The following is a 25,846-nucleotide window of genomic DNA, read 5'->3' as shown; positions in this document are numbered from 1 at the left end:
TTTCCTTTGCTTTTTTGTTATGTTCTTTGTCCCTCTCTCATCTTCCCCCTTCCATCTCTCCACATCTCTTAAATCCTCATCCCTCCATCTCTCCCTCCAATGCCCTCCACAGTACTTTGTGACTCACGTTGATGTGACAACCCAAGATGGCTTGGTTGTACGCCTCTCCTTCTCCAACCTCTTCAAGGAGTTTAAGTCCACCTCCACCTGGCTCCAGTTCCCCTTCGTCTGCCCCGCCGGGAAAGGTTCCGTTGAGAGGATCACCTCAAAATCAGTCCGGAAAGGTATGATCATTTCCCTCAAGCTCTTTTAAAAAAAAAGCTAATTGCTGTATGTTTGTATGTTTTACCCCATTACCTATGGAAATCAAATGGCCTCTGTATTAAGCCTATGGGAATGAGAGAACTCAGTAGTCATCAGGTTAAAATGCTTTCAAGAACAAAGTCAATCATTTGGGATCCGACATTTGCTCCACTGACAATTCTCAGGTTTTATATTGGCCAAGAAATGCGGGTAAGATCAGGGTTGCAATTGGGTTTTAGGTTGTGTATAAGTTTAAGGTTGAGCTTAGGTATTTTTGGGACAAGGGTTTAAGTTAAGAATGGGCCAGTGGGGCCAGTGTAGGATATTGACCTTGGAGCAATACGCCTCAGCATATGTCATGCGGTCATGACCATTCTTGTGTTACAACTTTCAGTTCTTTGTCCAGTATAATAGAAAACAGTATGTTGAAGCTCTAGAATGGGAGATATCAATGTATCAGTGGTGAAATTGCACAGTGAGCATAGTACTAGAAAAAATGACAGAACAGGTCATTGGCTTTAATTGTAGTCCTCTGACTTTTTGTTGGTGTATATATTTCAGGTTGCAGTATCTAAATGAAGGAATATGGACAGGTTGCTATTCAGAACACATTGATCTAGTTTTTAGAGAGTCAGAATAAACCTTCTAGACATGTGGTCATCTTGTACCCGATCAGATTTTTTCCCCTATATCTCTCTCTCTGACAGGAATTAAGGCTTAAAATACCCAGCAGTTTCAATATTTCTGCCTAGATGACCATTCAGGACCTCAAAGGGGAAGATGAAAACATTCTTGAATTTTGAAATCTAGGATATTATACATGTGCTTTTAGTTTATCAATTAATTTTTTTAGTCAATGTCATTCACCTGCTCTTGCTTCTCGTTATTCCTCGGCTTCCAGACCTTCATGGCCCCGCCCCTTCCAGCTCTAAGTGGACCCTCCTCATGCTTGACCTCCAGTACATCCTCTCCATGTACCTCAACTGCAAGTACAAGTACGTCAAGAGCGTCCGCCTCTGCGCCAACATGTACGTCAAGAACGTCTTCACCAGCGACATGCAGTACGAGCCGGACATCTCGCTGCAGGACGCCCGTGACATGGGCCTCCTGGGGCAGGGCATCGCCCCGTTGCCACGGGAGATGACCTTCAAGGTTCCCAAGGGGGAGAAGTGGATGGACCACTATGATTACATCAGGTAAAAGATGGATTAATGTTGCCCAGGGTTTGCAGGATTCACAGCTATCATTAAAATGAAGGAAAACCTGGAAATTGAGTTCCCTTCCAATCATTTGCCTGTGAGGGAAAGTTTAGGGAATTTAAAAAGAAAACAATGGTGATAAATCAGGGAATTTGTTGGCTCCACAATGAAAGTACTCAGTTTTATAACATTTTTCTCATATCCAAACAACCAACATATCCAGTGGATCTTCAATCAACCTGGATTTTTAAACACCTTCAGGGAAAAATCAGGGGGAAGAAAAAGAAAAAAAAATTTGTGAAAAACTAGGAGCCATGTCACATGGAGAGTATTTGCACAATGCTATATGTAATCTATATTTAAAAATGAAATTACTTGTTCAGTTTTAACAAAAAGATTTCTTAAATCCAGCAAATTCATTTATGCTTTCTTGAATAGCAAATGGTACAATAGTACATGTATGTTGCGTTTTAGGACATCTGTTTTTAATATTATTTTTTGTTTGCATAATCATGTAAGCATGTAATATGATTCACATCTTATACACCAAGAATGTAGGTAGGTACATCTATATGACCTTTGGAGTGCACAGCTACTGCTTGTTTATCCCGACCTGCCATTTATGTTTTAAAAACTTTTGGTAAACTGCCACATTTAACCACGTCATATGTTAATGAGCCATTACTCTCTCCTTATGATCATTCAGGTTTCCTTCAGCCGGTTCTAAGGTTCCCTTTGACTCAGTACAGCTCAATAGCTCTGGTCATGTGACGAGATCAACCATTCAGGTACCGGGTCACCTGAGCCCCCAGAGAGTATCGTCAAAACAAGTCTGCGTAAGTTTTTCTGAAATAATTGCCAAAGTCTGACCAAAAATGTCTAGCAGTGGTATTTTAACTTGATTGTGAATTATGATGATGATGATAATTACAGGTGATTATTATCCTGATTTGTTTGAGTGATCCCATATGTAGTGTGCATACCAGGTACCCATTTAAACCTTGGTGGGTAGTAGCAAATGTAAAATTTCTTGACGAATGACGCAAGTGTTAGGGAGGGATTGGAACCCTCGATCTTCAATCAAAAGTCAAGTTAGTTGTAGTGATATACCACAACATGGTCAAAAGCTATTATTTTGGTAAATACAAACACAGTCATTTGCTCAATGATCTTGGACAATACATTCATTACCCGACTGCAAGCAAATGTAATTTCTCTAAGTTTACAGGGAACAGGCCATTATGAAATTGGTGAAAAACATTTAACCAACACCATGTTTCTGAATCTGTTCTGTTAATGTTTTGAATTTAAACGTAGTCACCAATTGACAGGATAGAAATGTTTACTCTGAAAGAGCATGGGAAGGATTAATAGAGTCTGGACAAGTAATTTTTATGAATTTTCCCGCTTTTCTCTATTTATTTTAGGCTAATCGAGATGCAGACTCTCTATCATCAATGTCACAATCTGTCAGTGCTGTTAAACAGGTAGTTTTTTGCTTCATCTACATTTCTATGAATGTTTAAAGGGATTGGGTATCTTTGTCTCAGATTCTAAAACAAAATCCTGGATTAAGCTCATGGTCCAATGATAATTATAAACCTTTAGGTCAGACCTATGACTTTCACAAGCCGATGGCCTGTCTGATTATCAAGATATTTATGATTGGAAATTGAAATTTTAAAATTCTTTTTCCTAACGGTTTTTATAACACTACAGTCTATTAGGGGTAATGAGTATGGTAAAAAAAAAGGTCACTCAAAGGTTTTTTTTAATTTTTTTGAGGCACTTCATGATCATTTTGAAGCGCAATTTTTAATTTTGTTTTATTACATCATATCACCGACACTGATAACACGTAGGGCCATGCATCTGAGATTTAACATTCTTAAACAATGCCTTTAAAGCTATTAATTCCATAGAGAGCCACATGTAGTTTGTTTTATCTTGCATAAATTAAAATGTATTCCTTTTGATTCCTCATATAACTTTTGTACATAGCTATCAAAGGGACTCCATTACTAAAGTTACCTTTGTCAAAACACAAGTCAGTAAATATGTAATATGAAGCAAGATGGTTGGCAACATTGGTGTGAAATTCTTTTTTGATTACTCCTATGGTATGACTCAAGGGGTATTTATTATGCAGTTTATACTGCTATCATCAGAGCTGCCAAGTCTCCCGGATCCTGCGGGAGACTCCCGGATTTTGACCCAATATCCCGTTTTCCCGACCCCATGCAAAAATCTCCCGGATTTCCAGATTTTAAGTTGTATTATTTTCATAAACGACTGTTTCACAAGACTAGCATGTTGAGTTCGTACGTACGTATACAAACACACGGCAATTCTGTAATATGAATTTTCCTGTTATCCAGTCGTCGAATATAAATTTACCGTGATATCGTACTTTATTTTACAGCGTAATAAATGAGAGTTACGCCGAACGACTGGCGGGCTAATCTAACAAACCATTGGGAACATGTGATAATGTGAGTGGTGTTTGTGTGATAGCAATTCGCCTGCTTGCTCTGCCGGGCGGCTTCCTCGCCGGCCCCCGTAGCGTCCCGGTACGTTGGTGCCGGTTTCCGATCGGTCGCGTCAGAGCAGCCAGAAGTTGCACTGATACAACAAGCAGACTTTGTCTGCTGCGATCGGCCCAAAAAACTGCACATTTCAACATCAGTTTTTGGATTGATTTGGGGACTTTTGCGATGTGATTTTTAAGTGGATTATCATTTGATACCAACATGGCAGTGTTACTGCAGAGTGGATTTTGAAGCCGACTTTTTTTTTCTGATCTCCTTTGCCGTTGGGAACGCATCGATATAACTTGCATCTTCCGAAGGCGTAAGTCAACTTTGTCCAAAACAAGGCTGTATTTTGCTCTCTGTTTGAGTATTAAAATATCATCCAGGACAATGTCGAAGTCGAAATATTGATGATTAATGATTGGAAAAGATGCCAAGGAATACCTGGAGAGTACAACAAGCCCAGAAGATGATTCTCCCCTTCGTCTTACAGATGCTGATTTGACATACTTCTACTTGTCGGTGAGGAAGTATTATGAATCAGCATGTGACTATGCCTTGAAAACCTGGCCACTAGATGTTAAGTTCCTTAAGGAGGCTGAAGTGATTGATGTCAGTTCCAGAAGAGATGTGTCATTTTCATCTGTGCAATACTTTGTTGAAAAGTACCCTTGCATTTTGAACAGACAATCAGAGAATGGAGACCTGGACAAGCTTGAGCTGGAATTTGCACAATACCAGGTTGAAGACTTTTCAGGGGAACCAGAGATCCTGAACAAAAACTTGAGAATAGACAAGAAATGGTCTGCAATTTCAAAGATGGAGGATGGCAATGGCTCAAAGAAATACACACTTCTGAGCAAAGTGATGAAATCTTTGCTTGTGATACCACATTCCAATGCTTCATGTGAAAGAGTTTTTAGCATTGTTAGGAAGAACAAAACTGATTTCAGGGGATCAATGAATTTGAAAACACTTCAAGCACTCCTAACAGAGAAAATTGCCAACACAGATGTCCCATGCTACCAAAGGGAGTATAGCAAGGACCTCCTTAGCAAACTCAAGCAAGCAACCTACCAGTCACTTCAAGGAAAACCCTCAAGCACACCCCAGTCCTTGCCTTCCACAAGTACATCCCCCATTTCACAATAGAGGTAACAGGAGTTCATAGTCTGAAATATGATGTGAAGTTCATATGTTATCAATTGTATGCAAATAAAATGTGCCATATCAAAGCCTTCCATTTTGAGAAATCATTGAAAAAATGTGTTCTAAAAGGGTTTCAAAGAGGCTTAAAACCAAGAGCTTTTGGGGGCCTGCCCCCTGCCCCCCCCCCCCCACCAGGGGCACTAAAAGGCCATTCTTGGTTCCCGCCAACAATGAAGTCGTTCGATGCTGCTCTCTCAGAAATCTCCCTGATTACCCAAATCAAATGTTGGCAGCTCTGTATCATTCTTATTGAAAATAAACATTAAATTTTATTACCCCTGGTACTGATTTTCTCTAAACTTTCAGAGATGTTTAACCTTACTTTCTTCTCAACCCAATTGTTAAAGATTTGAACTTTCAACATTTCAACATTCACAACGTCAAAATGTGAAACTTACATTTACATTCAATTATACGGAACATTCTCGACATAACGTTGCCTACATGTATATGCAATGTTCAGTCTGAAAAGGTGATCCAGTGGTGATATTGTGTTTTGTTTTTACAATTTTTTGTTCCATGTCAGAAGAAGAAAAAATCTACCAAACCAGCTGTGAGCATGGCCCTACCTGAAGTGGGTGTGAGTGGTGACCTATCAATTCTCCAAGGCACTCAAGGGGAGGTGCATGTGTTTGCCCAGCCTGAAGATGATATAACAGTCCACAGGCATGATGATAACACTGGAATGGTAAGACCACTGAAGGGACTAGCATGGTTGCAAGCAGTCAATTCATTTTCTTGTTTTCATGCTGTGTTTTAGGAGCTAAGCTATGACTCTTAGGCCTTTCTATAACATTCACTTTCAGTTATTGGTATGTGAATTTGTTTTTATTTCCCTTAAATAATGTATATTTTATTATGATTATTTGTATAATTTGTGTAAATACACCATATTTCATTTTTTCCCCTTTCTATTATGTTGTTCAGATAAAGCAGAAATTACATGATATCCTTCAGCATCTAAATTGTGCATAATCATTTTTTGGCAAGTTTTCAAACAGCTACCAATCAGGATTAGAATTATTGATCTATTCTATTCAGCTTACCATCGCCATTTAAATTATTATATCCTGCTCAGTGTCATTTGTTCTACTATACTCTTGTAACAGATAAGATTTTAACTTTTCTTCACATTTCAGACACTATCGACTAAAATATCGAAGCGCTCTACAAAGCCCACCAGAGATGAGATATACAATGTAAGGGTCCTGTTGTATTCTTTTCCTACACAGTATTGTAAAAAAACAATGATGTCAACCTATACATCCATGGGTTGAATTCTAGGGCACCTTAATATTCAATTAATTTGGAACTGTTACTGGATACCTGAAAAAGATAATAAATCTCAAATAAAAGCTCACATCTCCTTTTTTATGAGAAAGAAAGTATGACATTGTACAGGCAATGAACAGAAATATAACGTGAAATCAAAATATATATTTGCAATTCTTTTAAATTATTTCTTCTTTCTTTTTGTAAATTTTGTTTCTTTTATTCTAGATTTTGAGCATGTTATACATTGGAAGATATGTGTACCTAGATGTAACCGTTATAAAACCAGACATTCATTTTCACTGTACTAATTTTGTAACCTTTATTATCACAGGAATTACTGGGAAAATGCAGTCATTCTTGTAGTTGAATTTCCATGCTCATCTCTTTCTCTCTCAAGCTAATTGTTTTCAGCATCGTGCCCTTGTAATTTTACAGAGCCTGCAACCTGATCCCATCATCTCATTGAAGAAGATGATTGGTTTCGGTGGAGTATCCACGAATGAGATCCTGTGGGATCACCATGGAAACCATGTTGTTTATCCCTGCCATGCCGTCATAGTAGCCATGGCTGTCAGCAGCGGTCAACAGAGATTCTTCATCGGACATACAGATAAGGTATGCGACTGAGGTATTTTATTTCTTATTTTACGATGGCGCAGTGTTGCAATACCATAGTCCTCTTTCTGCAGTGTGAGTAGAGTAGTAGACCATTCATATTTGTGGACTGGTAACACATTGACCACTGCAAAAGTCACTGGCTGTATGATCAAGCACCGCAGTTGTATTTTCCTTCTAAAGATCAAAACTCAAAAAGGGAAAAACTTAACAAGAAAATATTTTAAAGTGATTTTTTGTTATGTGTGTGTGTGTGTCTATTAGTTTATGTTTTTGGCTTCTTTTTTTCTTTAATGAAAAAAGGTGTTTTCAATTCTTGCACCGGAAATTTAAGATGTTAAAACCTTTATGTCATCTTATCTAATTTTGCTATTATTGCATAGGTGAAAAATAAAATGACTTCCCCAATTTACTTGTGGAAATGTTTCTATATTCTAATCCTGGTTTCTATGGTTCTGTTCACATCAGGTCTCATGTCTGACATTGAGTAGCAGTGGAACACTCCTAGCATCAGCCCAGACAGGGCAGCAGGCCGTGGTAAGGGTGTGGCACTATCAGTCTGGTGAGGGGCTAGCCATGTTCAAGGCACATACACACTCTGTCTTCACCCTCAGGTTCGTATACTGTAGAAGTTGTCTGGCACATGCTCCAGGAACAATTGCTAAGGGGTCATTTCTTAAACCTGACCCCAAAATTTTAGTGAGACAAAGCGTAGTTGGATAAGGAAATCATATTGTAAAAGTTTAATTTAGTTGTTTTGTTTATTTAAGTGTTCTGATTATATTTCATATATGATAAATATATATATGACCTTCAATCAGATATTAATTCCTCATGTATTTGGTAAGTAATGCTAAGCTAAGTGATGTAAAGATAGATTATTTAAAAAATAAAGAATAAACAAACTAAAAAGGAACTTGTGTAGCGGTTGTAATGATATGAAATATACATTAAATAAAGGTCTAAGTTTTCTTCTATCCATCCCTTTCTCTCTCTCTCTCTCTCTCTCTCTCTCTCTCTCTCTCCCCCTTGTAGCTTTTCAGGTAACGGATCCACTCTTTGTGGAGTTGGGAAGGACGGACATGGAAAAAATGTAAGTTGTACTGAACGATGTCATCAAGAATTATCTGATATTCTTTCTCCTATCTCTGAGTTTGTTGCTAAATGAAAAGAATAAATTTGTGGGTTTCTCTCTTAATTTACTGTCTTATTTTCTCCTTCTCTGTTCCTTTCCTCTTGAGTCCTCTCACTCTCTTACTTCATATGTGTTTCCTCACTCCTTTTCCAGCCCTTTGTGGTCTTTTTGCCCCTCTCTTTCACTTCACATATTTTTATGCCTACCTTTTTTTAAATGCATTATATTTTCCAACCATTTTGATGTTCAATTGAAGCAGTGTAAAAAAAAAATCATAAATATTGTTGTCAATAGCAATACAATTGTTGATATTATAAGCTACTGAAATCATTGCATTTGATTGGCTGTGAGCATATTTGTTACTAGACTTGCTGCAGTTGTTATGAATAACAAGTTTTACGCATCAAGTTTTACTGAACATTCACTTCAAAGTGACGTCAGTGTTTTACACCAGAGGGATTTCTTTATTTCTCGCCCCATGCTTTCAGATGGTTGTCGTGTGGAACACCTCCAGAGTTCACAGGCGAGGGGACGTGCCTGTGGTTGCTAAGGCTCACACTGATGTAGATATCGTGCGCATGAGAGTCTCACCGTACGATGACACAAAGTGAGTTCTGTCAAGACCGTAGTTATTGAACTTGAATTCAATATTTTCTTCAAGAGTACATTTAAATATGTCTGCAATTTGCTGTTCAGATTGGTTGTGAGTTGTGATGGTTAACGTTGTTTTGGGGGTATTTTTCCTATTCTAGTATGCAATGTACAGGTAATTAATATTACCTTTTTTATGCCTCCGCCACCGAAGGTGGTGCCGGAGGCATCATTTTTTCGGGTTGTCCGTCCGTACGTCCGTCCGTACGTCCGTCCGTACATCCGTCCCGTTTGACCGTTATCACAATATCTCAAGAACCATTTAAGATTTAAACTTAAGACTCGGGAATAGTATTTATCACCATAGGAAGACGATCTGATTAGATTTTAGAGTACGTAGGTCAAAGGTCACAGGTCACAGAGGTCAACTTATGAAATTCCTTGTATTGAGTTTGTTAGTGCGATATCTCAAGAACCATTTGAGATTTAAACTTCAAACTTAAGGATAGTATGTATCACCATAGGAAGACGATCTGATTAGATTTTGGAGCACGTATGTCAAAGGTCAAGGGTCACAGAGGTCAAATTATGAAATTCCATACATTGAGATTGTTATCATGATATCTCAAGAACCACTGGAGATTTAAACTTCAAACTTAGTGATAGTGTGTATCACTATAGGAAAACAATCTGATTACATTTTGGAGCACGTAGGTCAAAGGTCAAGGGTCATAGAGGTCAACTTATGAAATTCCATACATTGAGATTGTTATCATGATATCTCAAGAACCACTGGAGATGTAAAAACTTCAAACTTAAGGATAGTATGTATCACCATAGGAAGACGATCTGATTAGATTTTGGAGCACGTAGGTCAAAGGTCAAGGGTCACAGAGGTCAACTTATGAAATTCCATACATTGAGATTGTTATCATAATATCTCAAGAACCACTGGAGATTTAATCTTCAAACTTAATGATAGTGTGTATCACCATAGGAAGACAATCTGATTAGATTTTGGAGCACGTAGGTCAAAGGTCAAGGGTCACAGAGGTCAACTCTATACAGGTGGTCGTTCAAGCAGGTTTGACTGTATTATCAAGCCCTTATCTTTCTAACGATTCGGGGGGGGGGCATTTTACAAAACTTGTCATCAGTGACAAATGACAGTTTTTGTTATAAGCTACTGAAATCCTTGCTTCTGATTGGTTATCAGCAGATTTGTCACTGATTTTTGTAATTTGTAATTTAAAAAAGGCTTTGTGAAACTTGTCCCAGATGTTTATGATTTTCTCTGTCTCTAAGGATGGTATCCTGCGGTAGGGATAATGTGAGGGTTTGGCGAGTGAGGAACGGCAACCTACGCTCTGCTCCTGTCAATCTGGGACAGGTGACGGTCGCTGAGTTTACAGACGTCTGCTTTGAAGCGCCCTCTACACCTGGGATGGAGCCAGCAGACAAACTTGTGTGAGTTTAGTTGACAAGAAGTGTAGCTTTTGACCATAAATGTCTTTTTGCCACAGTAATGTCTCTTTGGTTAGTCCAAGGTATGTGTTTTGTGCAATATTGTCATATCTGCCAACCATTTCTATTTTTGAGGAATGATTCATATTTTCAAGCTACTGTTTTGAACCGTAGATTCCTCTCTTTCTGAAATATTTTGTGTGAAAAGTATACAAAATAGACTGTATTCCTAATTTTGCCTTGAGAGATTCCTGACTTTTGATGTGACAGGTTTGCAAGTATGTATGATATCTAGTTTTAGCATAAAATTTATTTGATACTGTGTAATGATTTGATTGTAGCCACAACATTTATTCATGTACCACTAACTTTGTGTACTCTATATGACTTCATTGTAAACAATTTTTTTTTATATTGTCTGATTGCTATGTATTACCTTTATGTTTTTAATTTGTTTCTGAAATCCAAGCTTTCGGTTGCAATAAATAGATAAATACCCGGTAATGTCCTGTATTTTACCAAAAATTGTTTGAATTCTCGCTACCCTAAATAGGTACGAAAATCTCGAAATTCGCGAGACGAGGTAATTTTCACTCTCTCGGGTCGTCACTACAACTTCCGGTATAGAGTCCCATCCCACTGGCGCTAGCGCCTGTGTTCGCTGTGCAGAGTTTTCACGCACGCTAAAATCGATGCCAATCAGTGTAATTTGTACAAATTATAATATGCAATGGAAAGCTTCGGGCAGAATTAGTGACTTTAGCACAAAAGGCCGTTAAACTCTACCGTGAAAGAGAGGGTTGTGATCACGAACGCCTGCACAGGAAGCTGTAATGTCGAAAAGCTATCCCATAATGCAATGCGCGTTTTCAGGATTTTCCCCGGATCTCGGCAGAATCGCTATTTGGGGTAGCGAGAATTGTCTTATAGAATTGTGAACATAAATTAACATAGCATTGCTTTGTCTGATTCAAGCTCTGGAATGGCTTTTTTCCTGGCCTCTTCGTCCATTGAAATTATAAGCAAATTGTCAAAGGTGAAATTGTTTTGAGAAAAAAATGTCATTAGACCTTCCCTCAAAAACTTTCATAAAGCCCGCAGACAAAATCATGCAAGTACTGGAACTGAAAGTCCATTTTTACTTGATGGACACTGCAATATGACATCCACAGACATATTATCATAAACTTGGTTAGTCTCCAATCCAACTTTGAGTCACTCTATATCTTTCAAAATTGGAAAAACATTGTAAATGTCATAATAAATCAATTGAGATCAATAAAATCACTCATTGATTACAATTACTCCATTTCAATGAGTGATTTTATTTTTTAACTTTATATGGTGTTGGTCTTATAATATATATTCAATCTTCTCTTCATTGTATCTATCACAAAAAACATCTATTCTTCTTTAGGTATGCATGCACAAGGTCTGGGCATATATTTGAGGTAGACTATGCTAGGGTATGTGTAGCTCACATCAGACGGTTACTCCCGGTGGGCAAGCATGTCAAGGAGAAGGGAACTTTCCGCTCAGGTGAGAATGTAACTTGCTTGGAAGAAGAGAAAAATCTGGGCTCCTTGTAATAAAGAGTTGATATTAATCACAACTTATTTGCGATTGAAGTCAATCGCAAATATGTTCATAAGAGATAGGAGATTGCAAACTTGCGTTTGATTCAGATCAATCACAACTCTTTATAAGACGGGGCCCTGATATGTATATTTTTTTTAAATTATTCAGCCATTTATTGTTTTGTTTATTTATCTATTTAAAGTTTGTTGAACTTAATTTGCCCTTTCTCATTATTAATAATTTTTGTGCAGTTTTTTTCAAATTCAATATTTTTTATATTATTTCAAATAATTTTAGTGAGATAATGGAATCTGTTTGTTTAAAGAAATGAAAATTAACTTATGAAATCCTCTCTCTCTCTCTCCCCCCCCTCTCTCTCTCTCTCTCTCTCCCTCTCTCCCTCCCACACCTTCCCTCCCTCCCTCCCTCCCTCTCTCTTCCTAACTCCCTCCCACCTCTCTCTCTCTCTTTCTCCCTCCCCCCCCCCCCCCCCCCCCCCCCCTCTCTCTCCCTCTCTTTCTCTCATTGTAGGTGCGGGTATAGCAATCAATGCTCTGTCTGTGAACAGTGCCTTCTGTGTGACCGGATCAGAGGATGGGGTCTTGCGAATCTGGCCTCTGGACTTCAAGAGTGTCTTCATGGAAGCAGGTAATACCAACAGGGTTCAAATCTCATGAGAATTCCTTCCTGTTGCCGATTACGAGAAGTGTACAAGCCTAACCCCAAAGCAATGGCAGCCTTGTCTACTGAAAGAAAAACAAGTAGCTTTTATAGTAAATTGACTTATTTTACTTTTCATTTGTATATTTGTGTAATTTGATTGATTTTCCAGGAACAAATTACATATCACGATAAGTACTTACCTATACAGTGTGGTATCTACAGTGTAGAGTACATAGTGCACTGTGCACTTCAATCTTATTTCAAGATACATTTAAACACATTAATGAATATACATGTAAAACCCAGATTAATACTTGTATGCATATTTATGTACTTTCAATATGATGCATCTTTAGAACATGAGGGTCCGGTCACAGCAGTCTCTATATCTCCCGATGGTCTGCGCATCCTGGCCGGCACCGTCACCGGTAACTTTGGGGTGCTGGACGTCTCCTCCCGCAAGTACACTACCCTGATGAGGTCCCATGTGTCCAGCGTCCTGGCGGTGGCCCTGGATCCCCTCCGGAGGCAGATGGCTACAGTGTCCGATGACCATACCATCAGAATCTGGGATCTGGACACACTGCAACAGGTTAGTTAGATCAAGGATCGAGGTCCAAGCCATCCCACGACTCTGTTTAATTCATTTCGGTCAAGTTCACAGTTCTTTTTATTTCATTTCATGTGATGTATTTAGATTTAGTTTGAATTTTAATTCAATTCACTTTGTTTCTCTCCTTCATAAGTTCATATTATTGTATGACTATGATATTTGAATAGATTTAACAGTAGGCTTGTGGGTGCACCATGTGGAAGAGAGGGAGGATTGAGGAGTCCTGAAAAGGACTCTTGGTAATCTTTCTTGAGGGTGTGTAGTCCTGAAAAGGACTGTTGGTGTAGTCTTGAAAAGATTGAATAGATTTGTTAGCAATTTCAGATTTTTGTTAATTTTACTTTGTAAATTCCATGTAGTTCAACCCCTTGGGCCGCCATGTGAAATTTTTGCAATAAATTCAATTTTAAATTCAATAAATACCATTTGAAAGGACCTCCCTGTTCTTTGCTTGATTCTGAGGATTGATCCATCCTCATACATGTAAACCCGTTTATGACTGTGTCATATTCAGTATCGTTCAGTATAGAAAAGAACAGAATATTATTACAGTGAAACCTGTAATTAAAGACTGTTTAAGTGAGACAAAAGAGTCATTATGTCCCGGTTCCTTTGATACAGGTTTTTATGAACTTTTTTCTCAACAGAAACAATATTTGTGGTCTTTCTATACAGGTGATCACTGTATATTTTAACTGTATACTCAATATTCCCATTGTTTCTCAGCTGTATGACTTCCATGCGCCTAAGGAGACGCCCTGCACCATCGCCTACCATCCGTCCCTCTACTGCATTGCCTGCGGATTTGACAATGGTTTGGTCCGCATCTTCAGCATCGCATCCACAAGTCTGGTGGCTGAGCTAAGGTAGGTCAGGGGTCACCCGGTTGCACCCGGACATAGGGTTTGGGTTAAGGTTGTGATTTGGTGTTTGGGTACTGTAATAATGATAATATTCAGTTCTTGTATAGCGCATAATACGTTATGAAATGACATCTCTATGCACTTCCAGAGACCTTTGGAAGTTATTACCCTTGCTTTAGCTCCGGCAGCTGTTATCAGCGCACAGACAGTGCATTTCAAGGATATGGTTTAGGATTAGGGTTAAGTGTTGTGTCAAGGGTTAAAGTCAGGGATTCGTTGTAGGGAGTGTGTGTTGTATAACCAGGTTCAAAGAAATGTTCAATTCATATTTAAAATATGTTGATAATGGGGTAGACTGTAAGTATTATAAGGGTCAGTATTATTGCTGTAATGGTGATTTATACATGTATCCAGGTGAGGATGAACCTTCAGAAAATCGACATCTTGTATTGGTGAGATTTCCGTTGAAGGTATATCAAGAAAACTTGTATAAAAATGTCTATATTTTGTGGACTGAGCTTTAACTTCTTATTTGAGCAAAAGAACTTGGTCATTCATTAAACATTTTTGCATGTGAACATGGAAATCTGCAAATTTCAAACCTCATCAAGAATGATCCATTCTCCACATCGATCTCATGATGCCATTTTCTGACCAGAAAAATTTGTTCATTCATTGTTTCATCACACCACTAATATGACCTCATAACCTTTGACCTTCACCTGCAGTGACCTCAAGGGAAAGGTCACTGGGTTACTGTACTCCCGGGATGATCGGCACCTCTACTCGGCCTCCTCGCTTGGCATGTTAGCCCTCTATGACGTATCAGACGACAGCTACAACACCATAAGGGTTCTGGGTGATATGGTTGCCAAGGGCGACGTGTACTGTCCGAGTGCTCTGTCCCTTAGTCCCGATGGAAGAAGGCTAGCCTTTGTTGGACCTTCGGAGTTCACAGTGACTGTGGCTGATGCAAGAACTCTGGATGAGGTTAGGGTTTAGTCCTTATTAAGGAGATGATAAAAGAGACTTCTTAGTGTTTTCATAAGATGTTCTTATTATCTTCAATCCATTTACATGTATGATATTTTAGAGCAATCTAGAAGAGTGTTGCCTGGTTGCTGAATAGTGATCCAGACTTTACTGGGAATAGTGTACCAGTAAGGTATGGATCTTTATTGCAAGACTATTGATAATGCACATGTACAACCATTATACGTGACAAATTTCCCCTTATTTAATTATGAAAAAGGCTCTTTCCATCCTCCTTCGGTCCGGAGGTGATGGCTTCTAAACACGCATTGTTACTTTGAATTCTCTCTAATGGATTGTTCTGATACTTTTATCCATCAGTAATACTTCATCTCTCCTGTTGTCATTCAATTTTTCCTTTATCATTTATCTCTCTTTTATTCTGCAAGGTGCTGAGAATTGACATCTCATCAATAACGGCAGACAGGGAAACATCTGGTCTAGACATGGCCCGCCGTGTTCACTTCTCTCCTGCTAAAACCAGGCAACTTCTTGTAGCTACATCAGAAAATAATCTGCTGAGACTTGATGCAAATAATGGAAGGCTGATTAATAAGGTGAGAGGGATAAAAAAACAAGAAAAGAAAAGCAGACAGGCCAGTATTCTTAACTCTTTGCCCGCTTCGTTCGGCTAGCGGAACATACAGCGGGCTGCCAACTTCGACTCAAGTCACATTTCATTCACAATACACACGGAACGCATTTAATTCTATTGTACGCACACACACACAATAGTAACGCGTGCTTCACATTGTATACACATCACACTTCATTGCACCGCTTTCGCAGACATTGTTTACATTGACATTTTTCCGAGAAAAATTGAGTTTTTGAAACTGCTTTTGCAAATATTCTGATGAGCTAGGATGGCCCCTATTAGGAGAAGACGGGACTTCTTCACTGCTGATCAGGTACGAGAACTTGTGATGGACCCTGTTCCAACAGCCGACTCTGATTCAGAGGAGAGCGAGACTGACTCTGACGAGGAAGATGAGCCTGGTCCCACACGTACACTTTTGCGTAATCCCACAGAACATGATAATGGCGTGGACATCAATCACGATTCAGACAGCGAGTTTGAAGAGGAAATTAGGGATGATGTGTCGATGGTTTCAGCAGAGGATGAGCCTGAGGAGTGGATAAGACTATTTCTCTATACCTGACTTTCTCTGTCTCCGTCCCTTTTCCTTCTATCTCTCTCTTTCTATCTATCCGCCTCTCTGTCTGCCTGTCTCTTTTCTCTCTCTCTCTCTCTCTCTCTCTCATTTCTCTCCCTATCTGCCTGTCTCTTTCTTCTTCCCCTCTCCCTGCCTATATCTTCTTTTCACTCTCACTTTCTCTATCTGCCGCTATCTCTCTCTCTCTCTCTCTCTCTCTCGTTTCTTATTTCTCTCTGCCCCTCTGTATCTTCTCATCCTCACTTTCTCTTTCTGCCTTTCTTTCTCTGTCTGCCTATTTGTCTTTCTCTCTCCGTGTCTCTTCTTATTTATATCCCTATCTGCCTATCTCTTTCTTCTTCCCCTCCCCCTCTATCTCTATCTTCTCACTCTCACTTTCTGTATCTGCCTATCTCTTTCTTTCTCTCTCTCTCTCTCTCTCTCTCTCTCTCTCTCTATCTCTCCCTGTCTCTTGTTATTTCTCTCCCTATCTGCCTGTCTCTTTCTTCCTCCCCTCTCTCTGCCTCTCTCTATCTTGTTCTCACTCTCATTATCTCAACCTGCCTCTGTCTTTCTCCGTCTGCCTATCTGTCTTTCTCTCTCCGTGTCTCTTCTTATTTATATCCCTATCTGCCTGTCTCTTTCTTCTTCCCCTCCCCCTCTATCTCTATCTTCTCACTCTCATTTTCTGTATCTGCTTATATCTCTTTCTTTCTCTCTCTCTCTCTATCTCTCCCTGTCTCTTCTTATTTCTTTCCCAATCTGCCTGTCTCTTCGTTCTTATTCTCTTTCTTTCTCTCTCCCTCTCTCTGTCTACCTCTTGTTATAATGAACATGTCAATATGAGACTACATAGACGAATATATTTTATTCTTATTTATTATACATCAGCTTTCTACTTGGGGTCATGTTGCTGCCTTCTCGTTTGGCGACCCTGTTACGACACTTGTCAACCATAATGACATCTGTCAACTAAAGCAACACCTTGAAGTCTATCATCGCGATCTTATCGCCAGTACATCTCTAGCCCTCTATCATCAGAAGAGCTCCCTACGCAGTTCCTGGAAGCTCGTGTCCTTTTAAGGACAAGCCATCACGATGATGGCTGACACCTCGACCTGCGTACTGCAACTCAACGCTGAAGGCCTTACCCGCCCAAAGCGAGATCTGATTCCCCATATTGCAAAGGAAAATTGTGTCAATGTTATCTGTCTCCAAGAAACACACTGCGAGACAGAAGAACAGCTTCACATCGAAGGTTTTGATCTGATCTGCTTCATTCCACACAAGAAGCATGGTATTGCATCCTACGTCAAACAAGGCATGAAAGCATCCACCACTGGGCGATCTCCTGCGAACTCAGCTCTACAGTGGAGCACCTTTGAAGCTATGGGAACCCACTTCTGCAATCTGTATAAGCCACCACCGGAAGATGTTGAAATCATGCTCTTCCCAAAGATGCCCCGGAACTCCTTTGTCTGCGGAGATTTCAACAGTCGCAGCACCGCCTGGGGATACCCTAACACCAACAAGAATGGAAAGCTCATTTTTGAATGGCTTGAATCTCAGGAGCTAGTGATACTGCATAACAGCAAGGACAACCCCACATTCTACTCAGGGAGCCACAAATCATGGACTTGCCCCGACCTGTCACTGGTTTCATCAAACATCAGACACACCTGCTCAAGAACTGTCCTTCCAAAGTTCCCGAGGTCTGGCCACTGTCCAATCATCATCTCAAGCGACATCAAGCTTCAACTCTCCAACCTACCAAAGAAGAGATGGAATTTCAGAAAAGCTGACTGGCCCAAGTTCCAGGAACTCACCAACAAGCTAACATCTCGACTGCCAGACCCCTCCACCAGTAATGTGAATGACTCTTACTCTGCTTTCTGCTCCATGTTACATCAGGCGGCAAAACTCTCCATCCCCAGGGGCAGGAGACACCCGTATATTCCATGCTGGGACGAAGAATGTGACCGTCTGTACGAATCCTACACTAAGTCCAAGACCATTGAAGAAAGAGAAGCTGTAGGGAACGACCTGCTGATATCACTAGGAGAAAAGAGGAGGATTAGATGGGAAGAAGAAGTCTCTGAGATCAACTTTACCCACTCTAGTCGCAAGGCCTGGACTACCATCAACAAACTCACTGGTCGAAGCAGCGCTCCAAAACAGTGCCCTGTTACAGCAAACTCCATCGCTTCAGTCCTAGTTAACAATGGAAAGTGGCAAGATAAAACCACTGAGGCCAAAGTCCACTCTCGCTCGGTGAACTCTGAGATAAAGAACCTCCTCAAGTCCACTCCAGAGTCAACCCCCATGTCTGAAGCCTTCACCTTGGATGAGGTTGAAACTGCACTGAAATCAATAAAGTCCGGCAAAGCGCCAGGCAACGATAACATCCACACAGAGTTCCTCAAGAACATGAGTCGCAAAGCTACTTCCTGGCTACAAGCCTTTCTCTCTACCTGCATGATAACATCCACTATTCCATCAAAATGGAAGACCGCTAAAGTTATTGCCATTCTGAAGCCCAAGAAGCCTGCAGACGAACCCAAGAGCTACCGTCCAATCAGTCTGCTATCGCACATCTACAAGCTACTTGAAAGGCTGCTACTTGCCAGAATCGTTGACACTGTCGAAGAGAAGCTACCTACTACACAGGCAGGTTTCAGGAAAGGTAAATCAACCACCGACCAAGTAGTCAGGCTTGTAAACGACATAGAGACGGCCTTCCAGAAGAAGCAGAAGTTTGGTGCAGTTCTTGTCGACCTTACTGCGGCATTTGACACAGTATGGCACCGTGGCTTATACCTCAAGACCCTGCAGACCATTCCAGATGTAAGAATCGTGAAATTCATCATGCTGCTTGTACAAGACCGGTCATTTGTCCTCGAAACATCAAACGGCGAATGCAGTAGGAAGAGGAAACTCCGCAATGGTGTGCCGCAAGGCTCTGTCCTCGCTCCGATACTTTTCAACATCTATGTCTCTGATATGCCCAAAGGGGAATGCATGCAGTATTCCTACGCAGACGACACCGCACTGGGGTTCAACAACCACTCCTTCGAAGCAATCGAAACATCACTGGAGAAGGACCTGAAAATGCTAGCCGAGTTCTTCAACAGATGGCATCTTAAGATAAGCATACCAAAGACTGTATCCTCCGTCTTCCACCTGGCTAACCGATGCGCCAACCGAGAGCTGAATATCTCACTAGATGGGTCTAGGCTGAACTTCGTCTCAACACCAAAGTACCTAGGTGTCACTCTTGACCGAAGCCTCACCTTCCACGAGCATGCCAAAGCCACAGCCCAAAAGACCCAAGCCAGAGTGTCTCTCCTAAAGAAGCTTGCAGGGACCGGATGGGGAGCTAATTTCACCACCCTTCGCACCTCCACTCTAGCTCTTGCCTTCTCCACTGCCGAGTATGCTGCACCTGCATGGAGCCACAGCACCCATGTACACAAGGTTGATGTTGTCCTCAATGACGCCATGAGACTAAACAGCGGAACACTCACTGCAACACCAGTCAGCAACCTGCCAATATTATCTGGCATACCACCAGCTCAGCTCAGACGAGATGCGCAGTATGCTAAGCTTGCCCAAAAGCATGACAGAGATAAATGCCTTGTTCCTGCCCCCTCTGCCTTTGAAGGACAGCGTCTCCCTAGAAGACACTTTGCAACACAGGCTGCTGAGCTGCGGCCTGAGAACCCCCCCTCCACCTTAGCCACTTGGATAACAAAACGCTGGTCAGACCAGTGGAATTCGTCCACTACCAACCTGAAGGAGTTCATCCCAAAGCCCTGTGCAAAACCAAGTGGCAGCGACCTCCCAAGAAAAGCCTGGGTCAACCTAAACCGTGTCAGAACTGGAGTTGGCCGCACACAATATTTCCTACATAAAATTGGAGCTGAATCATCACCAAACTGCGCCTGTGGAGAGATCCAAACTATGGATCATGTCATTGATGATTGTCCGATCTACAAATCCCCCCACGGCGCTTCCGGACTTCGTGAGCTCGATGATGAGACGATCTGTTGGCTCAATAAGGATCTTCCTATCTAGATGATGTACTCCCTGATATTCTTTGCACGAACGAACGAACGAGCTTTCTACAATTCATAACTTAGTACATGTTTCAAGCATACATTATGTTCATGGCTTGCCTTATTAGTGTAGAAATTCAATAAGTTCTTCTATTCATTTCTTTCAATTCTAATAGCTTGCACAGCCTTGCAAGTAATAATAGAATGTTACGCCATCTTACCTACAGACACAATAAAGGTCATCAAAGTACAATCAAGAGACAGGAAGTCTATTCAAAAGTACCCAGGGTCAATTTCAATAGGAGATTAGTTCATTGTCGGCTTACTCTTTATTCAATCCTAAATTACCAGGCTCATTGTGACCTTCAACACATGAATTTGGTATGTAGTGAAAGCTCATGAATACATCTTTTCAATGAACTAACTCAGGACATAAACCTCCATAACAAAGTATTAGATATAAGAGGTATAGAATACCCTTCTAAACGAAAACTTGGATACAAAATGTATAGTTGATAATCTCAAAATTTATGATAATATACATTACAAAAATGATACCATTGGCAAGACTATTAATTTCTATACAATATTGCTACACAAAGTTTTTCATTACAGTACACCAATCAAAAGTTATTGCGAGTTGAATAAGCATAGTCCATGCAGAACCCCTCCTAAGGTGGCACCCTAAAAACAATGTGGCACAGGGGAGATTGTGTACGTGGCGGGCAAAGAGTTAAAACCCGTTTGGAGGCTCATTGACATATAATGTTATAATGGGACACACGCAATACAAGAATAATATCACCATAAGTGCCGTGCATTAGTAATGTGGTATAATTTGAATTGAGCTGAATGTTTTCCGACTTAGGAGCTGCTCAAAGCTTTCTTTACACACATAACCAGTACCTGAAGAACGTCTGATTATTCTTAAAGGTAGTTCTACCCTCAAAGTATTGTAAGTTTTTCTAGATCCCTAGAAGAAATCTATTTTAAAACCATAAACTTTTGAGACAAGAAACTTATGCGACTACCTTTGTCATGGCAACATACTAGCAAATTGCAAAATTGTTAATATTGTTATCAATTATTCAATGGTATGAAACTTTTATGAATTTCAACCATATGCGAAATCAGCGATCGTTTCAAGCACACACAAAAAAAATTTCTTTATTTAGTCCTCTGCAGTTTTCCATCTAATGCTCCTGTGCAACTATAATTACAGCATATTTCTCCTTTTTTTTTAAATTTAGGTTTCGAGTATCCATCGGTCTGGCTTGACTGGGTTGGATGTATGTGAGGACTGCAGGCATATGGCTACGGCAGGTGACAAGGTTGTCAAGGTGTGGGACTATCACATGAGATTGGATCTCAATTTCCAGGTATATTTTTGAAATAATATCTTTCCTGACATTCTCCCCCTTTTCCCCCCTCTTCCCCCTTTTCCCTTTTACCTTGCAGATTTCTTGATCTGATGATCTTAAAATGTGAGAGAGTCACATTTTGTACAATTTCAATACTTGCACTTGTCCTTTCAATGTCCTTCTCATTGTTTACATTTGCTTTTTGAAACACACTTTTCATATTAGTTTTTTTATTTTGTTCTCACTTATTACAAGATATAATATTTCTGAATTATCGCTATCTCCTCTTTGATTTTTGCAATGAAGTTAAGTCTGTATGTGAACTCTCTATGACCTGTTTAATTACGGTATCCAGTTTTCTTAGCTTCACGTATATGGGACGATGTGTCTCATCCAGTGAAATAGAGAGAAAAAAAATTGTTCTCTGTTTGCTGGAGCTCTTTCATGAATTGGTGTTGTGAAAGTGTGATTTCCTTACAGGATATTGAGGTGTGTTTTTTTGTTTACATTTTCAGAGCTTCGAGAGCTAAATCATTCCCAGGCACAGACTCTAATTTGAAATAATACACATAATTCCTTAAAGTGTTGAGCAGAGCCTAAACTCTGACAATCTCTGTCTGTGTCCAGGAGCAGAGCCTATGGTGTTCAGTAGACCATGCAGTCACAGTTCAGACACTCTGTTATGCACTACAACTGACTATAGTTTATGCCTGCAAAGTGCACTGCTCATATGGGTTTTTTTTTTTGTGGGTCTTTTCTGGTATTCTTTACATCTGAAAAGATGTTATTTTCATCCATTGATGCTATCTTAACATAAGATTATGATGTCATCCATGATTTTGTATTTGAATAAAGATTTTATTAAAACATTCAAAAATTAAGGGATTGATACTTTGATCTTATGTCTGTGTGTGAACTCTCCTTTTTCTGCATAGGTTTTCATCGGTCACTCGGATGTGATTAAACAGGTCCTGTTCACACCTGATGGCATGAACGTTGTCTCGGTCGGGGATGCTATCTTCATTTGGGATTTCTTCGGGAGCACTCAAGTGCCATCTACCCATAGGTAAGCACACACATTGATAGGAACGGATGATAGATATCGGCTGCTTGGAGCCAGAAGGGCTTTAAAAATGTGTTAAAGGATATTCGTTAATGCCCTTGGCTCTATACAGTGCAACCTATAATATTCCTTTCCCCCTAAATGACATTAAATTTGTAATGGTCTCAGAAAGATACCGGTATACGCTCCAGTATTGGCATGCGTTTGTGGTGTAGAATGCCTTGTATAAATGCTGTTTTTCTCTCGTGTTCACTCGTTATTTAAAGGTAATACAAAGTTTTGGTATGGGGTCATGAATTTGGTTTAAATGAAAGTATTTGAAGCATATGCGATCCTACAATATATAGTGATCGTTGTTCCGGTTGAAATCGAGTCTAAAGTTATGAAATTGTAAATAATAAACTCTTTATGTTGTATAGCTCCCTCTCAAGGTCAATATATTAATTTAGCTAAAAAACAATGTTTCTTGATTTAAATCGACCGATTGGCTATTCCCATTTGGAAATTATATATCACAACTGCATATTCTGAGATTTTCATGGTCGCAACTACCATAGTACGGCCGTAGGCGCTATTTGAAATTTATCAAAATTTACCGGGAGCACCGGTAAATTTTTATATTCAATTTTTCTCGAAAGCAGAAGTGTTTTAGGGACTAAATTTTCTAGGGCTTATAATACATCCACAGGGGCATCCAAATATATCAAAATTGTAAAGAATCACTATCCACCCAATTTTCAAAATTTCCCAAAACTTTGTAATACCTTTAAGTGACCACCTATACAAAAATGATTAAAGACCACATTTGGTTCCTTTAAGTCTTGTTTCTTATTGTATTGATGGAACCTGTACAAAAAGTTCACTTGCTTGTAAAGAACATGGTATTTATAGCCTTCTTTATGCAGTCTATTTCTACTATTGTTAATTCACTTCCATTTTAATTTTGTTTATTTCATTTAGTGTTCTCACATTTTAACATAATTTTCAATTTTGCTTTTTTTTCAGTGAAACAGTCACAAGTGCTCTGAAAACATCAAGTGAGTACTATCTCTTATATTTCACATGCCTTTTTTTCTTTTACTATTACTTGCAGTCAATTTTTGCAGTAGAAAGCCCCTGGGGCAATGTTTCAATAAATTTACTTATTACTTTATCTCTTAAATTTGTCCACAGCTTTATATATATTATTAATAGGAAAGAAAAAAAGAGATATCCCCTAAATATGTATATGTAGGTCCGTTGTTGCAGTTAATGCGTCATGTTTTTATTGTGAGCTGTGGGTGAGGTTTTTATACCCAGAAATTATGCTAAATTTGTAATAGTCTGTGAGAAAGATCCAGTTTTTATATGTGGTTATGTTGCTGAATACCTTTATTACAATATCTGTCAAAACCCTTGTTTTTTATTTAGAGATTTTACTCATCTTTTTTGTCTCCCTATATGACATTTAACTTGTAGTTATCCCAGAAAAATATATACAATCCAGTTTTGGTATGTGTTTGTTTTATAGAATGCCTTGTGTAATGCTGTTTTCTCTCTGATTATCTCATTTTTTTTCCCCCAGGAGGTGCTACACCAAAACAACCAAAGACCTTTGATCTGAATGGTAGCCTGTTGCCACGGCACCAGGTACCCAAGCCAGCCACGCCCACCCAGCTGACTGACATTAGCAGCATCCGAGAAAGAGATAGTGAGAGTGAGGAGCTGTATAATTTATCTTTTAGTACACATGAAATAAATGCAAAGCGCTTTACAGATAGTTTTTGTACATTTATTGTCAAACGTACTATGTCTTTGTAGTTTCATTTGTACTTGAAATCCAACTTAATATGTCTCTCCCTTAAAGGACTAATAGAAATTTAATAAAGAGTTATTACTATACAAATAATACACAGGTGTGAGTGTGTGTGGTTGATGCAGCGCATGAGGGTATTCACTATGGTGCAATAAAATTCACGAGGCGTAGCCAAGTGTATTTTGTGCCATTGTGAATACCCGAATAGCGCTGCATCGCCATAATGTCACAAACGAAAACCCGTCTATTATTTGTTTTTATAAAATTAATCGACAATCTTACTTAAAAAGACTATAAGATTTCTCCCCGCAACCTTCATCCACGGTTGTTATCAACGAAATGCATCCCCATGCAGATGGTACAGTGCATGCATATAGTATACAAATATACACTGCCTTGAGAGGTTTTGGTTAAAACTATGCGCAAGAGGTACTTTTGGTACAAATGGTACTTTTGGAGTCTCCGAGGCCCATAGTTTAACCAGTACCTCGAATAGAAGGCATGGTATATTTGTTTTATATCCTGCATCAAAAATTTATTAAAAAAAAAAAAAAAACATTTTTGGGAAAAAAAATGTTAGAACAAAAAAAATGTCAATTTTTATCTAAAAAGATTTAAAATATTTGGTTTTCATTAAATTAAGATTTGAAAAATTAAATCGATTCAATTAAAAAAAAATTCACATTTTTTTTTCAACTCCTAAATAGTAAACCAAAATAGTACTCTCATATAGTACTTTCTAAAAATAGGTCAAATATTTCTGGTCATGTGACGAGCTCTCAACCAATCAAAAGCCAACAAATTTTTGATGCAGGATATAATAAAAAATAATGTGCGGACACATGATCTATTTTGATGCTTCTCATTGGCTACATTCCTGAACCCATTTTATATTAATCACTATTCTTTTCAGGAGGTACATATGAATCAGGAGAAGAAGTTCTCATCGGACCAGATCTGGAGAGCAGGAGTGAAATGTCATCTGATGAGGTTAGTTAGACACATCAAATTTCAAATTTTTTTGATAATACAGCGCTATGTCACCATGTCCATATGAATATAACGTACATGTATGATGATATACAGTTAACAAATAAGTTATTCATACCCTTACCAAGTTTTGTGATTTTTAAGCATGTGAACAATTGATTTGTCCTGATTTTTCTTTCTTGACAAATGTGAGATATTAAAGCTTACATCTAAAAGTATTCAACAAAGGCCCTAATTCAACGAGTCCGCCTTTTATTCTTGAAATATGAAAAACACCAAATTTACGAGGGGTATGAATAATTCAGTTGTTAACTGTTGTCAGGACTAGATCATGAACTCTCTTAAACTCTTATT

The 25,846-nt window shown here is 39.2% G+C and overlaps 1 protein-coding gene across 2 annotated transcripts in view; it reads left to right on the top strand.

Moving 5' to 3' along the window:
• The window catches only part of LOC586464 (WD repeat-containing protein 90), a 47,448-nt gene that overhangs the window by 11,006 nt on the left and 10,596 nt on the right, over positions 1-25,846 (top strand). The window contains exons 4-25 of one of the 2 annotated variants that reach the window (XM_030984143.1): positions 113-284; positions 1,205-1,499; positions 2,209-2,338; positions 2,930-2,989; positions 5,769-5,930; positions 6,382-6,441; positions 6,953-7,132; positions 7,601-7,746; positions 8,168-8,225; positions 8,756-8,874; positions 10,164-10,325; positions 11,740-11,861; positions 12,432-12,548; positions 12,920-13,155; positions 13,903-14,042; positions 14,768-15,029; positions 15,461-15,628; positions 21,534-21,662; positions 22,580-22,710; positions 23,713-23,744; positions 24,272-24,397; positions 25,416-25,492. In XM_030984143.1, coding sequence (XP_030840003.1) covers positions 113-284; positions 1,205-1,499; positions 2,209-2,338; positions 2,930-2,989; positions 5,769-5,930; positions 6,382-6,441; positions 6,953-7,132; positions 7,601-7,746; positions 8,168-8,225; positions 8,756-8,874; positions 10,164-10,325; positions 11,740-11,861; positions 12,432-12,548; positions 12,920-13,155; positions 13,903-14,042; positions 14,768-15,029; positions 15,461-15,628; positions 21,534-21,662; positions 22,580-22,710; positions 23,713-23,744; positions 24,272-24,397; positions 25,416-25,492 — 3,084 coding nt within the window. Of the gene's footprint in view, positions 1-112; positions 285-1,204; positions 1,500-2,208; positions 2,339-2,929; positions 2,990-5,768; positions 5,931-6,381; positions 6,442-6,952; positions 7,133-7,600; positions 7,747-8,167; positions 8,226-8,755; positions 8,875-10,163; positions 10,326-11,739; positions 11,862-12,431; positions 12,549-12,919; positions 13,156-13,902; positions 14,043-14,767; positions 15,030-15,460; positions 15,629-21,533; positions 21,663-22,579; positions 22,711-23,712; positions 23,745-24,271; positions 24,404-25,415; positions 25,493-25,846 lie in introns of both variants that reach the window. The other variant, XM_030984142.1, reaches the window with a different exon arrangement.

Source organism: Strongylocentrotus purpuratus, unplaced genomic scaffold (assembly GCF_000002235.5).
Source record: "Strongylocentrotus purpuratus isolate Spur 01 unplaced genomic scaffold, Spur_5.0 spur5_scaffold_14, whole genome shotgun sequence".
Taxonomy (NCBI): Eukaryota; Metazoa; Echinodermata; class Echinoidea; order Camarodonta; family Strongylocentrotidae; genus Strongylocentrotus; species Strongylocentrotus purpuratus.
The sequence above is the reverse complement of the archived record's forward strand: the minus strand, read 5'-3'. Positions and strand labels throughout refer to the sequence as shown.